This window comes from Anopheles maculipalpis, chromosome 3RL, assembly GCF_943734695.1.
Source record: "Anopheles maculipalpis chromosome 3RL, idAnoMacuDA_375_x, whole genome shotgun sequence".
Classification (NCBI taxonomy): domain Eukaryota; kingdom Metazoa; phylum Arthropoda; class Insecta; order Diptera; family Culicidae; genus Anopheles; species Anopheles maculipalpis.
In genome coordinates this window covers 69,578,264-69,592,512 of record NC_064872.1, presented here as the reverse complement: position 1 = coordinate 69,592,512, position 14,249 = coordinate 69,578,264, and the positions used below count along the sequence as shown (strand labels likewise).

Here is a 14,249-nt window from a genome sequence, read left to right as displayed (position 1 = left end):
CCCGCAAACGTCACTGCCACAATGTCAACAAACTCATGTGTTTTGAAAGCATGCGGCATGCGTTGATTTGCGCGTGAGTGGCTTTTCTTGTGCGAAAAACGGTGTAAAAATCTCCCAAAAACGATGGCAGACGATAATTCCCATGCCGAGCCCAAAAAGGCACACAAAAAGCGCCATTCAGGTAGGTAGAAACGACGGCGGAATGAGTAGTTTAACACCGTTCTAAACCAACCACCCACTGCTCTACTCGTAGGTGTGAAGGCGGACAAAAAGAAGGCCAAAAACAAACCAACCGAGCGTACGAAAAATCCGAAAGCTTTCGCTATCACCAAGGCCCGCTCGGCTGAGAAAAGATTCCGGCGTAAGGAGGATATAACTACCAAAAAGCAACATATTCCTCTTGTTGATAAAACACCGGAAGAACCACCGCCGGTTCTGATTGCGGTGGTAGGGCCACCGAAGGTGGGCAAAACTACTTTAATAGTGAATCTGATTAAGAACTTCACCAAAACCAATGTGACAAAGGTGAACGGACCCATCACGGTGGTGACATCGAAGAAACGGCGCATCACCCTGCTGGAGTGCAATAACGATATCAACAGCATGATCGATGTGGCCAAGTGTGCCGATTTGGTGTTGCTGTTGGTCGATGCGAGCTTTGGCTTTGAGATGGAGATATTTGAGTTCTTGAACATCTGTCAGGTGCACGGTATGCCGAAGATTATGGGCATACTGAACCATCTGGATATGATTAAGAATGCAAAGGCGTTGAAAATGCAGAAAAAGTTGCTGAAACACCGATTCTGGACAGAGGTGTACGATGGCGCTAAACTGTTCTACCTTTCCGGGCTTATTCATGGGGAATATCTGAAGAATGAGATCAGAAATTTGGGACGATTCATATCGGTTATGAAGTTCCGACCGCTTACGTGGCGTGGTGCGCACAGTTACATGATTGCGGATCGTATGGAAGACATAACGAACGCGGAACAGATTCGTTTGAACGCTAAATGTGACCGTAATGTGGTGCTGTATGGATATGTACGTGGTGTCCCGTTGAAAAAGGAGAATATGGTACACATCGCAGGATTGGGAGATATGCCGATCGACGAGCTAAGCACGCTGCCCGATCCTTGTCCATTGCCTTCGGGTGAGAAGAAACGTAATTTGATGGAAAAGGAGCGTCTTCTGTACGCTCCAATGTCCGGTGTTGGTGGTATCGTGTACGATAAAGATGCGGTCTATATTGAGCTGCAAGGTTCTCACAGCCACAGGCAAGGAGGGAAAAATTCCGAACAGCAACAGATCGTTGATTCGTTCATCGAGAAGAAGGAAACGTTTGATGTAACGATCGATAATCAAGAGTTCCGACTGTTTAGCGATGGTGCTGTGATTAAGTCGTCTGATTTCGTTGATGAAGCAAAACCGGTTGAGGATGATTCGGATGACGATGACGAAGAAGATAACGACGACGAGGAGGAGGAGGACTCTGGGTTAGAAGATTCGGATGATGAAGAGGAAGTGGGTAAAGGCGCACGCTTAGGCTGGATACCGGAGGAAGGCGATGATGACGATGAAGATGGCGAGGAAGGTTCTAGCGATGAAGGTGATGAGGATGATATGAACGATTTGGACACACTGGGTAAGAAGTCACGCTCTAGCGGATATCTGTCCGACGAAGAGCAACCGACATCCGGCAGTAACACGATGGCCTGGAAGGACGGATTAGCAGCACGCGCCCGCAAAGACTATCTAGAGCGCTTGGCCACCAACAAAAACCTCATGAAAATAGTTTACGGCGTATTCAGCAAGTTCCACAAGCGTCAGCAAGAGAAAGAAGCAGCCGAGGCCGAAAAGGACGACTCGGAGGATGAAGGTTTGCTCGGAGGAATATTTAAAAGCATCACCCAGAAACAAACGGAACTGCAGAAGAAAAAGAGCGTCCAGGATGTGGATGAATGTTGCTTTTTCGAAGAGTACGGTGATGGTATACGGGATTGGACGTCGGAAAATAATAAGGACCTGATAAGGAATTGTTTCGTAACGGGCAAATGGAAAGCGTCGGAAGATGCGGAAGAACTGCTAAAGCTGGACGATATGAGTGATGGCGATAGTGACGTGTATGGGGATTTTGAAGATTTGGAGACGGGAGAAAAGCATGAGGCACCGAAAGGATCTAAAAAGCAGGCGAAAACTGATGACGATGGGAAGGAGGATGAGGAAGAAGGAGACGGACCGAAGGAAGGTGATGATGGAAAGGGTGTCAAACGGAGGATGACAAGAATCGAGGAGAAAAACATGTCTCGCACTGAGCTGATGGCAAAAAAGATGAAGCTGAAGGCGAAGTTCGACTCCGAGTACGATAATCCGGAAAAGGACGAAAAGCGCATCGAGGGAGATCATCAGTACTACGAGAAATTAAAAGCGGACGCCTTGCGTCAGTCAGAACTCAACAAGAAAGAGTTTGCGGATCTAGACGAGGATGTTCGACTCAACATCGAAGGCCATCGGGCGGGACTGTACGTGCGCATGAGCTTTAAGAACGTTTCGTCCGAGTTTGTGGAACATTTCGACCCTGCATATCCGGTACTGATCGGTGGCCTTAACATGGTAGAAGAGAACGTCGGATATGTGAACTGTAAAGTGAAGAAACATCGTTGGTATAAGAAAACGCTAAAAACAGGTGATCCACTAATCATTTCCCTCGGCTGGCGACGATTCCAAACCGTCCCGATCTACGCCAAGGTTGAGGATGATTTTAAACATCGCTATCTAAAGTACACTCCCAACCATGTGACGTGCAGTATGAGCTTTTGGGGTCCAATAACGCCACAGAACACGGGCTTGATGGCCATCCAGACGGTGGCGTACGATCAGAAAGAGGTACGCAAGCTTGGCTTCCGGGTGGCAGCAACCGGTGCCGTTAGCGAATCGGACAAGAACGTGGAGATCATGAAGAAGCTCAAACTGATCGGAACGCCGGAGAAAATCTATCAGAAAACGGCCTACATCAAGGGGATGTTTAATTCAACGCTCGAAGTTGCGAAGTTCGAGGGCGCCAAGATACGTACCGTGTCCGGCATTCGGGGCCAAATCAAGAAAGCCGTACCACCGGAAGGTTCATTTCGAGCCACGTTCGAAGATCGCATACAGCTGAGCGATATCGTGTTCTGTCGCACGTGGTTCCGGGTGAATGTGCCGAAGTTTTATGCACCCGTAACGAACCTGCTGCTACCGCAGGATCAGAAAACGCAATGGATCGGTATGAAAACGTTGGGCCAGCTGAAGCGCGAGAAGAACATTCAGTTCGAAGCGAAGGAGGACAGCTCGTACAAGCAGATTGTGCGCGAGAAGCTTGCCTTCCGGCCGTTGGTTATTCCGAAAAGTCTGCAGAAGGCGCTACCGTACAAGGACAAACCAAAGCTGGGGCCGGTGAATCCGAAAAAATCGTTCGAAAGCGAACGGGTTGCGGTGGTTCTTTCACCTCACGAACAGAAGGTGAGTTGGTTTCTCTCTATCTCTCTCTCTCTCTCTCTCTCTCTCTCTCTCTCTCTCTCTCTCTCTCTCTCTCTCTCTCTCTCTCTCTCTCTCTCTCGCACTCTCACCCTCTCTTTTCTTGGCTTAACGATCCTTAAGATCATACTGGCCATATACTATCTTACTAACTAGACTAATATTGTGATATTACGCGTAGTTGGATAGTCAGTCCTCACAATATAACCAGTTAATCATAGAAGAAAATAAAATCAATTTATTTTCCGTTCCAGGTCGCTAAAATGATGAACATGATTAAGACCAACTTTAAAACCAAGCAAAGCAAACAGCTGCGCCAAACCCGGGAACGGTCGAAAAAGTACAAGAAGCAGCTGGTGAATGAAAAGTTTAAAAAGCTCCAACGGCAGAAGGAGCTGAAAAAGAAAGTCTTCAAGGCGATCAGTAAAATGGATGCAAAAAATGAAGAAAAAATGAAAAGTGGTGGAAAAAAGTGAACCAACTTTTCTTTCTTTAGTCTGTAAAATAAAAGATTGTTTAAGTTAAAACAAAAAATAAATAAATTTAAATCCTCAAGTTCGAAAAACAAACGCGTTCGAATGTGCATGCCCAATTTTCGAACCACCTCGGCGGTTACCATGGAAACGTCGGAAAAACAAATAGGCATTGGCAAACAGCTGAAATTTTCTAATCCTACCTAGCCTTCTCACTTTCAAACTACGTTTCTGTGGTGAAAGACGTGCACTATTGTGCCGAATTTTCTGACAGAGAGGCAGCGCACCTGTTCCTCTGTAGTTTTCCCTCCAGTTTTGCACCCCCACACAGTGGCCTGCATTTTCCCAAGCAGGAGAGCGAGTTCTATCGCGGTTTTTTCTTCTTTGAGTGACAAGTGTGAAGTTGTGAAAAATTACTCGTATAATCACCAATAATGTCGACGACATTGCGTTCCTCGTGAGTAATTTCCTTAAACTGTGCTAGTGTGTGTGTGAGTTTCTGGGTAGGGAAATCAGGTCCTTTGACCCATCATGTAACAGCGAAAGAATAGGCGAGGTATTGCTGTTGTGCATCGTATTCCTCGCGCGGTTTGTTTAAATCTCCCAATTTCTCAATAACAGCTCCACCGGATTGGTGAGTTATAGATATATTCCAGCTTGTAGGAAAATTCATCCAATTCATCATCGCTTTCTCTACCCCCACTTGCATTTTTCTTTTCTCATTCAACCAGTGCCACGTGAATGGGTCCGCATGGTGTGAGGGACCGTTTTATTTTCTAGCCAAAGTTCTACCTTGTTCTCCCACCCAATCACTTTCCCTTAGTAACGGAAAACATTTTCTTTCGGGCTTGCCTTAACATTCGGCGGCACAACATGTTAGCGATTGGATAGCAACTGGCAAGGACCTTTTTATTTATCAAAGTAAACATTGCCTTGGTCAGTTGCGCCGTCAGTGTCACCGCCATTAGTGATTTGTTTTAGTGCTGCTATTACCTCGATCGTGATATGGCTTCGGTACCCGTTCATCGCATTCATTAAATGGCATTTTGATAGTAATTTCCAATCGTAGTACGCGTAGAATAATTTAGTAACCAACCATTCCATTGCACCTTCTTCAGATATTCGATGCAGAGTATGGAAAGCCTATATTCAAACAGTTCCAAGTTTTCCGCGCTAAATCGCCGCAAGGCTGCTGCTAGGCAACCGCCCATCGTGATTGCGTCCAACAGCGATGTACGGCACCGGGTAATGTCGGCGCGAATGTTGCGTCTGAAGCAAATGCAGAATCAACTGGAGGCGGCCAATATGGTCATTGCGGTACGTCATCGTTAGCATCCATACCAGAATGGTGTAACCTTCATTTCCTGCTCCCACAGGAACTGACCAAGGATAATCGTCTGCTGAAATCGGTACAGAAACGTCAGGATTCTGCACTATCCAAGTACGTCAACTCGAACGCCGAACTTCCAAAGTTGCTCAATTCGCACGCGGAAGAGATCCGTACCTGGCAGACCAAGTACCGGAACATGCAGAACCAAAACAGGGAGCTGAACGCGAAGCTGAAGGCAAAGGATGCACATATACTTACGATTACGGATCAAAATAAACACCTGGTGCAGCTTAACAAAGATAAGTATGTGCGCTCTTGGTGGTTGATGGTTCGACTGTGTATAATCTAATCATCCGTCCCCGCAGACATTTGGAAGAACGTGAAAGACTGGCAGACAGGGTACGATATTTAGAGAACAGGCTGATGGAGAAGGATAACGATGCCAAATTACTCGCTAGGAGACTGCAACTAGAGACGAAAAATTTCAAAGCACAGATGCAACAGGAAGTGATGAAGCAGCGTGAGATGGCGCAGAAGCTCGAACGGGCCCATCACGAGATTAATCGCTTGAACTCTGTTATTGAGGTAATGGGGCACAATATGGCGTTATGGTTACTGTAGACCTTTAGTTCTTTGGATCTCGAATTTGCTGGTCTTTATTTTGTACGTATTAAGGACATGTTTGGTCTTCACTCGCCAGGACAGGGAATTCACATCCCATCCGGACTGTTCCTGCGTAGTGAAGATCTGATGACCATCCAACTACGTATTATCAATAAGTCTAGCAGGTCATTAGACGGCTGGCCTGACCTAGTAGGTCGTTAAGCCAATCTTCATTTTCTATGAAGAGTCTATTTGAGTCTACCACTACGCTTCTCGAAAGAATCGCGAGTCGCGAGTCCAATACGCTTTTCGAAAAAATAGCTAGATCGTACCATCGACGAAATCCGATGGATACAGTATTATGTTTTAAGTATTCCTAAAGTCATAACTTTTGACCCAAGACGGGTAAAGTTTTGGACGACTTCAAAGATGCAATATGCTGTAGTTCGTTAGTTTTGTCCATCACACTACACCGGTTCTATTTATTTACTCACAGATATATGAGAAACGAACTCCTTCAACTCTACTGAAGAACAGCAGCTTTCTAATGAAGACGACACCCAAACCATCTTCGGCACAACAGCAGCAACAGCAGCAGCAACAAATTATTCGATTTGCAAACGGCACCACACACAAGTCACCTTTCCCGGTAAGATGAAACCTTCTCCGGTCAGACCATACAACTTACTGAACATTTTATTTTACAGAACTTTTCAGAACCCTCGCCGGTAACGAATCTGGACATGAGTCCAAAAATCAAACCCGTTCATGATGGCGAGGGTGATAACAAATCTCCCGTTCCGAGTCCCAGAACTCTGCAACCTCTGTCGCCTCACAATGAGGACACACCCCCGGTACCACAGAATTCATCCAAACCACGAAAGAAACACACCTCAAGAAGGCAAAAAGCCGATAACCATTCGGATGAGGCCAGCTCCAACGGAAAACCGGATGAACATCAGTACGACGAAGGCATGTGTTCCGAGTTTAACCAGTACGCGCTGGAGCAGGAGGCCGAATTCGACAAGGCAATCGCTTCGGAACTGTTTCGTTTACAAACGGAAATGGGTTCCGGTTCGTCGAAGCTGCCGAAAAGTCATACCTCCAACCGTTACAGCGCAACTACGGAAACCTCGTACGAGGATGACTACGAGACGGATCAATCGCCGGAAAAGGCCGTTGATCATCTGAGCGAAATATTCGAACATAAAGCACACATCAGCGAAATCGAAGAACAGTTCCGAGAGGTTAGCTCTTCGGCCACCACGAATGGATACTCTTCAACCGCCAAGGATGGTGTGAAGATACGCAGCGTGAAGAAACGTATTGTCACCTCGTCTGAAACGAACGATTCGGATTCAATCGATAGTGCTAGCCGTTCGTCGGCGGTAAAAGATTTGGAAGCCATGAAGCTGGAAATGCATCAAAGTATCATGAAGAAGGAAGCACTGCTGGACACGTTTTGTAACGAATTAAATGGGAAGGAAGTGGGAAGGGCTGCACCACCGCCACAGCTGAACCGACCCAAGCTGGACAATACGAAGCGTGCGCAGATAGATCCGAAAAAGAAGCAAAACTTGCTGGAAGTGCTGAAGGCAATCGATGGTGATAGTTTCGAGAAATGAACTGTTTGGCACTTGATGATAAAATTGATGTATCCTATTTATTGGCACGTATCCGCCAGGGACAGTGAATAGATTTATTTTATAACAAAAACGAATCTTTGAATCGAATTACTGTTTTGGGGATGTTTTTTTTAATACCGTATGTCTGGTATGTCTTTTATAGAAAAATGTTTTCGCACAAATGAGTGCGATTTGAAAATTATTCTGTAAAATGTGTTCAAAAGCTTGCAACGGGTTTTATTGCAGATTTGAATCGGCACGCTGACAGCACAGCATTTTGTACCACCCTGTCCGATGACATTTGAACCAGCGTGCTTGTGAAACGTCAAACAAAACGTAAACAACGCACTTCGGCCAAAAACAGCGTGTTGTGATATTGGTGGGAATTTTAGCCGTTTTTTACCTACTATTTCACCATGGATGATGGCGATTACGATCACGATGAGTAAGTACAAGGCTTAACTTTCGATAGAGTATGTTATTCTAACGGAAATCCTCCACGTCCAGTGTCGGCGGGGATGACTTCGACGATGTCGAGGAGGACGACAACATCGACGAGCTTAACCAGGAGGAGGATGGAGACAACATCGAAATCATCAATCCGGGCCAGGCCGGTGGTGGCGTACCGAAGAACAAGCGCATCACGACCAAATACATGACCAAGTACGAACGGGCCCGAGTGCTCGGTACACGTGCACTCCAGATTGCCATGTGCGCACCGATCATGGTCGAGCTGGAAGGTGAAACGGATCCACTGCAGATAGCGATGAAAGAGCTGAAACAGCGCAAAATTCCCATCATCATACGGCGCTACCTTCCCGACTCATCGTACGAAGATTGGAGTATCGATGAGCTAATTATAATTGACCATTAAGCGGATAGTATTGTAAAGGTATATATTGTGAAGTGGAAAAAGAACGGAATACATGACGCAAGTGTGTCGAGAGTGTAAAGTGAAGGACGTTTATTGAGCTTGAGCGTGGTTAGGTGCTAGCTCCAGCTAAACCCACCGGCCTCCTGACTGTACAGCAAACGTTCCGTGTCGAACACGGAATCCTTCGTCGCACGGCACATATTTTCGACGATGCGCTTGTTGAGTCCACAGTCGGACAGATTCTCCTTGCCAAAGACCGGTCCAGCCATAGCGGACGCGTCGTTTTCTTTGTCTGAATCGGTAATGAGCTTCTGGGACGCTTCACATAGTGCCGTTGTGCTGGGGACGGTCGCTAACGTTAGGCTGTAGTTGTCCTTGCTTTCGCACAGCAGATCCGTTACGTACGGCAGGATGTGGGGCAGAATGACTCCTTGCAGCTCTGTACTGTGGTATTCCTCTCCATCCATCTGGATCTTGCTCGATCGTGTCTGAAGGGTACGAAGTGTTGCTCCAGCGAAGGATACCGGTGCAAGCAGGGTCGGTGGTATGCCAGCTAGTCGACCAACCTTAGCGATCGTACTTTTTGCGTTTAGCAGAAAGTTGAAGAACGCCTGACATTCGGGACCTTCGATGAGGACAAGTGATTGATCGCTGTAATCGGCACCACATTCATGCTTTCGCTGTTTCTTGCTTTGATTGTCACTGATTTTCCGAATTTCCGCTGCATCCACACCAAGACTCTCGAGCCACTGCTCCCCATCCATATCGTCATCGTCCTCGTCGGCATCCCCTTCCAACGACCGATCAGCCGTCTCTTCGTTCGATGTCGCTTGTGACTGTTCTTCAGACGAGTTGGAAAAGCTGCTGTTTCCGATACCCGATTCTGACGAGCGATTTAAATTGTCCCCCGCTGTTTGGGCGCCTTTCTTTAGTGGCATCGTAAATTCAATTTCTTCCTGCTTTAGAGCTGCTCTCATGCCTCTTGTCGTTGGCGTAAGCAGGGCATGCGTTTCAACTCGCCCACCAATACCGGCCGCACGGAATAGAACGGTGAACGAATTCGCACATAGATAAAAATACGGACACTGACGGGCACGGACCAGCTGGAACAGATTGCGAAAGCTAATGATCCACTCTTTCGCTAGCACGCTACGGACGGACTCATCGAGTGGGGTTTGTGTGTGGTTGTTGCGTGCATTTCGCGGGAACAGTGTAAACCAGGGAAGATACGGATGCTGCCAGTAAAGGGTGGCCTGATAGAAGCGGGCACCGGGTGAAATGTCGAGCCCGGTGGATGATTCCTTCGTGTCGATGCAGCGCACGAACGACGTTAGACCGCTGGCTTCTTGGTTCGTTTTAAGATTTGTGCCCGGGATTGGCGTTCGACATATGATGCGCATCTTGCTCTTGATGCTCCAATGGATTGGGGCGAGCTTGCTCGTTTTCGGTGGTTCTTCTTCCAGTTCCGCCGGAAGCGATTGAGCTACGGGACAGTACTGATCCGGTAGGAACCGATGGTCAACGGCTGCTTTCGTTTGTGGTGCTTCAAGATTAGGCACGACTAGAGTTTGTGGTTTGCTGAGTAGATCGAAGATGGTCTCTTCTCCTCCGTCCAATTCGCTCGTGTGAGCTTCCTTCTGTCGTTTCGGAGCTGGATTCACATTTCTGCAATAAAAACGAATTGTTAGCTGCCTAACAATCATGCTTTGCGAAGGATCTATATTACCTCGAGAAAGGATTCTTCCGTTTTGGGTTTGCTTCGAAACGATTCACTAGCGGATCCTCACTGCTGCCGCTTCCAGGGTGTGATGGTTGCGCGCCTCCCGCTTTCGAATGATTGTTTATCCGATCCTGCAGTGCTCGTTGTTTGCGTTTGAGCCGTTGCATTTTCAAAATATCTTCCGGACGCTTCCATTGTGATGGGTTCGATAAGATACCTTCGGTGTTGGAGCTCATTTCAAGTGGTAATTACGTGGATTGTTTGTTTCGTGGAGAAAAATAAACGCGCGTGCAGAAGGAATGATGCGGACGCGTTTGTTTACACATGCGCCAGCTGTCACTTTTTTGCGAAAGAAGGAAAATAAAGACATAGTTTAGGTGGGTTTGCAACAGATGACGCTAGTGTCAGTAGGGATTTGAATTCGAACTTTTGTGCCGTTATTATTAGAATAGAAAAATTGCTAATTTACTTTAAATTATTAAGGAGCAATCTACTATGTATTTACTACGTCAGTAAATCGATAGAAGAAGATACGTGCAATGTAAATTTAAATAAACAAATCAGCAAGAAATTTGGATTTTATTTCCGAAGTATTGATTGATAAGTAAATATTGAAAAATTTCTACTTCTACAACTTCTGGCTGCATTTACTAAATATATCACATTCCATGGGGCGGTTGGGTGGCGAGCCGACGATCGTCACACGGCAGGACCGGGGTTCAAATCCCATCCAGACTGTTCCCCATAGTTGACTGTGGTTAATCTGCTATGGTAAAATAACACTAAAAAAAATACGATTTACATTCTTCTCATCGAAAATTATTCGTTCTGATCTAAAGTAGAAAAATCAGCATTCACACCATCTCAAAGGATGCTCCAGCTGGCTGAAGCTTAAACCTACTGATATGGTTTAACGATTTATAGGAAAGAATAGCCACTACAGGATAGTTAGTGCACACAGTTTTCTTCACTCAGCCCCCTCAGAAAGCTAGGATTTCTTTGGTGCAAAAGATAAAGCTATTAAGGTATTAGGGCTTGTACTTTGCGCATCTTTTTTGCTGAGCAAAATCCAGCACCATAACACATTCCCGAACCTTCCCTTTTTTACCCGATTATCCTTCCAAGGAACAGATAGAAGGGTACAATTGCTTTACACTACTCACCTTTACGAAAGGAATGAACGGCTAAAGTACTGTAGTAATGTTCAGTTGAAAGCAAAAAGGGCAAATAGCAACAACAAAAAATCCAGAAACCTTTCCAGGATGTACATCAATGTCTTCATTTGGAGTTTATTTGGTTCTGTTGGGGAAAAAAACCTGTACCCTAACAGGAAACGGGTGTGAAGTGGTTGATTTTTACTTCACCAGCACCCAAGCAAAGTTCATCTAGCGGCTGGTTGGGACGAACGTGAGAACCTGCCGGGAGTGCATCCAGTCGTCGCGTTTGGGCGCCACGGTACATGGGGAAGACGCGCCCGTGACTCTGAAGATAGAAAATACTTAAAGTATGTTTCTAAATCGTATTGGATCTGCATAAAATTTGAATACGCTTAGGAAATGGAAGTTTTTCCCTTCCCGTGCTTCTTTGCATTCGTCCGAAGGTTTTGTGGATGACGTCTGCGCGCGCGATGTCTTAAGACCGCGACAGGTTCCTGTTAAGTCCTGTGTTGGTATTTTTTCGCGTTTCGAAAGGACAGTTTGTAGCTGTTTTGTCCCGTGCAGTGTACCGTGCGACCGTCCCCATAAAAGGGATTCAGTGAGTCGGGAGTCGCGAAAGCGGAACAGATTCCTTGAGAAATCCTTGCGAAGGTTGGAATGGATGAAGCGAAGGCAAAAAAGCTTTAAAATTTTATTTATTTGTCTGCTGATTTCGTTGTCTGATTTCTGTCTTGTTGCTGTAGCAGTCACACTGGGTCCTTTCTGCAGATTTTGTTTTTTTGTTGCCCTGACAAACCATCGCGTCACACGTTGTTCCAACGGTTCGCATTGTAACATCTTCCGGGATTTAGCACGTTGTTGTTCGGGTCGAAATGTCTGGTGGGGGCCGACCTTTCGTGGAGTACTGTTGAATGGTGCCGGGGGACAAAGAATATGTTTCAATCTGTGTCACTTTAACGCCCTCGATAATGCGGTGGTTGACAGCAGTGGGGCTGCTGCTGTTTGCCATTTTATATCTGATGTTCAGATGGCAATGGTAAGAAAGATGTACATAGTACGAGTTCCGATGAGTACAAGAAGCTTTGAAGGTTTGTTTTTCCAAACGAGTCTTTTGATAGAAATCTCTGAAGCCTTTACTTACCAACACCTTTTGTGGGTGATAAACCGACATTAACTACATTTAAATAATTCACTTGTTTGTCCTATCGAGAAACGCACAAAAAATCCCATCCAGACAAACACACCGGAGTGTGAAATGTTTCACTCAATTTGCAAATCGACCGTAAATGCGACACATGCGACCTGACACGAAGCGAAGGGGACACAAAACATTGCTGTCAGCAAACACCCTCCCCAGTTTGAAGCTAGTTTTTACACTATTTATTATTTCTGCCTGTGTTTTTTTTTTTTTTTGTCGTTGCTTTTAGGTGGCACTGTGTGGGCCAACAAACGTCCAGGATCGTCACAATACGATCCATCAAAATCAAAACCTTCCAAGCATGCGTTTATCAATCTTTTTTGTTTTTACTGATGTAAAACTGTGTCTAGACAGGTTGTAGAGTATATGCCGAGTTGTTTCCCTTCCCGTTTTTTGTTTTTGTTTCGAATTACTCGAGCTCAATCAAGGCTCTGAATAAGCCAGAAAGAAACTTGCAACTCACTTGCCCGGTTGGAGGGCACAGTTGTCATAATGAAGTAGGGAGCGATGTAGAAGAGTTTGCCAAGTTCCTCCCTCCAAAAAAAAAAAAAAACTTAAAGAAATTCAACCTGTTTTACTTTACGTTTCGATTCACTCACTGCATCGGTTAACACCTTTTTTTCTGTGTTGGAAAATTGTGATAAATTATTTATAAGAAACTAACGAAAGTATCTCAACAATTGTGCTTGTGTGTGACTTGTGAGGGCACCCCAAGCAATGCAAGAAACACTATCTGTGTTATCCAATTAAATCTAATCATCACGTTTAAGTGCCAGAAACCTTGAAGTCTACGGGCCAGCCAGCAAGAGTTGCCGAATTTTGCCGGCAACGTCTGTTTGGCGGTCCAATGAAGTCCACACCCGCAGATGGATGAATCGGAAATTAGTGACCTGAGGTATTCTTTTTTTTTTTGCTTGCTTGCTCAGCTGTGCTTTTTGGACAAACCCTAGAGGATCGTCTATCATTATTAGGCTGGGAAAGTGAGGGAGAAAAGTGCGGCGTACTGGTGGAAGTTTGACTTTCTACCCCACTTTCCACGGGCACTGCGGAATTGCGGGAAATGGCCCAACCACGCACACCAGTGGCAACAAATGCGGGGACCACCATTTTCCTAGCTTTCGAGGTTAATGATGGGTTATGGGTTAGCTATCCGGTGGTAGGCTCGCGTTCGGAGTGGGGCAAGAAAACCGTCGACAAATCCCCACCGAGTACCGAGCATTAGGATTAATGGTGGCAATGTTTTTTTTTTTTGTTTTGTTTGTGTACACACCGGGTTACAAAGGTCACTTGGTGGTCTATGATTATAAACGTACCCCAGAAGTGGTAAGGAAATGGACGAGAGCACGGATTTTGGCCCCAGTGGTCCAAAGCTAGTGGGCAACCATTTGCAACAATTAGAACACTGGGGAGGCCCTACGAATTAGGAAGGAATTAGTGGTTCGATGACCGGATTTCGGAAGGAAAGTTCGTCTAATCAAATATCCGGAGAAGGCGGGGGTTCTATGCTTCTTCGACAGCAATCATTTTACTTTTGCCGGCAAATATTGGGTCGTCTGTAACAGTAACCTGCTACTATTGCAATACACAGTAGATTACACTTCCACTTTACTTTATTATAAAGATATCTTTGTAGTCTAGAAAAAAACCATGCCAACAGTTTCCGTTTTCCTCATCGATAGCTCAATTCCTGCTAGCTTAACCGAAGAAACGCCATTTACACCTTCGACCGCTAGTATCCCAGTAAAAAGGAAGGGCA

At 45.7% G+C, this 14,249-nt stretch overlaps 4 protein-coding genes across 4 annotated transcripts in view; 3 read left to right on the top strand and 1 right to left on the bottom strand.

Moving 5' to 3' along the window:
* Nucleotides 1-90: 90 nt before the first annotated feature.
* LOC126561447 (ribosome biogenesis protein BMS1 homolog) lies at nt 91-3,992 on the top strand. Its single transcript, XM_050217596.1, has 3 exons — nt 91-181; nt 254-3,498; nt 3,768-3,992. The coding sequence occupies exons 1-3, from the start codon at nt 124-126 to the stop codon at nt 3,987-3,989; spliced, it is 3,525 nt and encodes a 1,174-aa protein (XP_050073553.1). The 5' UTR covers nt 91-123; the 3' UTR covers nt 3,990-3,992.
* Nucleotides 3,993-5,109: 1,117 nt separating this feature from the next.
* On the top strand, nt 5,110-7,544 carry LOC126561925 (lebercilin). The gene is made up of 5 exons (XM_050218302.1): nt 5,110-5,303; nt 5,363-5,619; nt 5,682-5,901; nt 6,416-6,568; nt 6,627-7,544. The coding sequence occupies exons 1-5, from the start codon at nt 5,112-5,114 to the stop codon at nt 7,542-7,544; spliced, it is 1,740 nt and encodes a 579-aa protein (XP_050074259.1). The 5' UTR covers nt 5,110-5,111.
* Nucleotides 7,545-7,881: 337 nt separating this feature from the next.
* The window catches only part of LOC126563289 (DNA-directed RNA polymerases I, II, and III subunit RPABC2), a 152,102-nt gene continuing 145,734 nt past the window's right edge, over nt 7,882-14,249 (top strand). The window contains exons 1-2 of the mRNA XM_050219919.1: nt 7,882-7,989; nt 8,052-8,450. Coding sequence (XP_050075876.1) covers nt 7,961-7,989; nt 8,052-8,418 — 396 coding nt within the window. The 5' untranslated portion in view covers nt 7,882-7,960 and the 3' untranslated portion in view covers nt 8,419-8,450. The remainder of the gene's footprint in view (nt 7,990-8,051; nt 8,451-14,249) is intronic.
* LOC126561903 (protein downstream neighbor of son homolog) lies at nt 8,535-10,418 on the bottom strand. The gene is made up of 2 exons (XM_050218270.1): nt 10,145-10,418; nt 8,535-10,083 (listed from the first exon to the last, which is right to left on the bottom strand). Exons 1-2 carry the CDS (start codon nt 10,372-10,374, stop codon nt 8,535-8,537), a joined length of 1,779 nt encoding a protein of 592 aa, XP_050074227.1. The 5' UTR covers nt 10,375-10,418.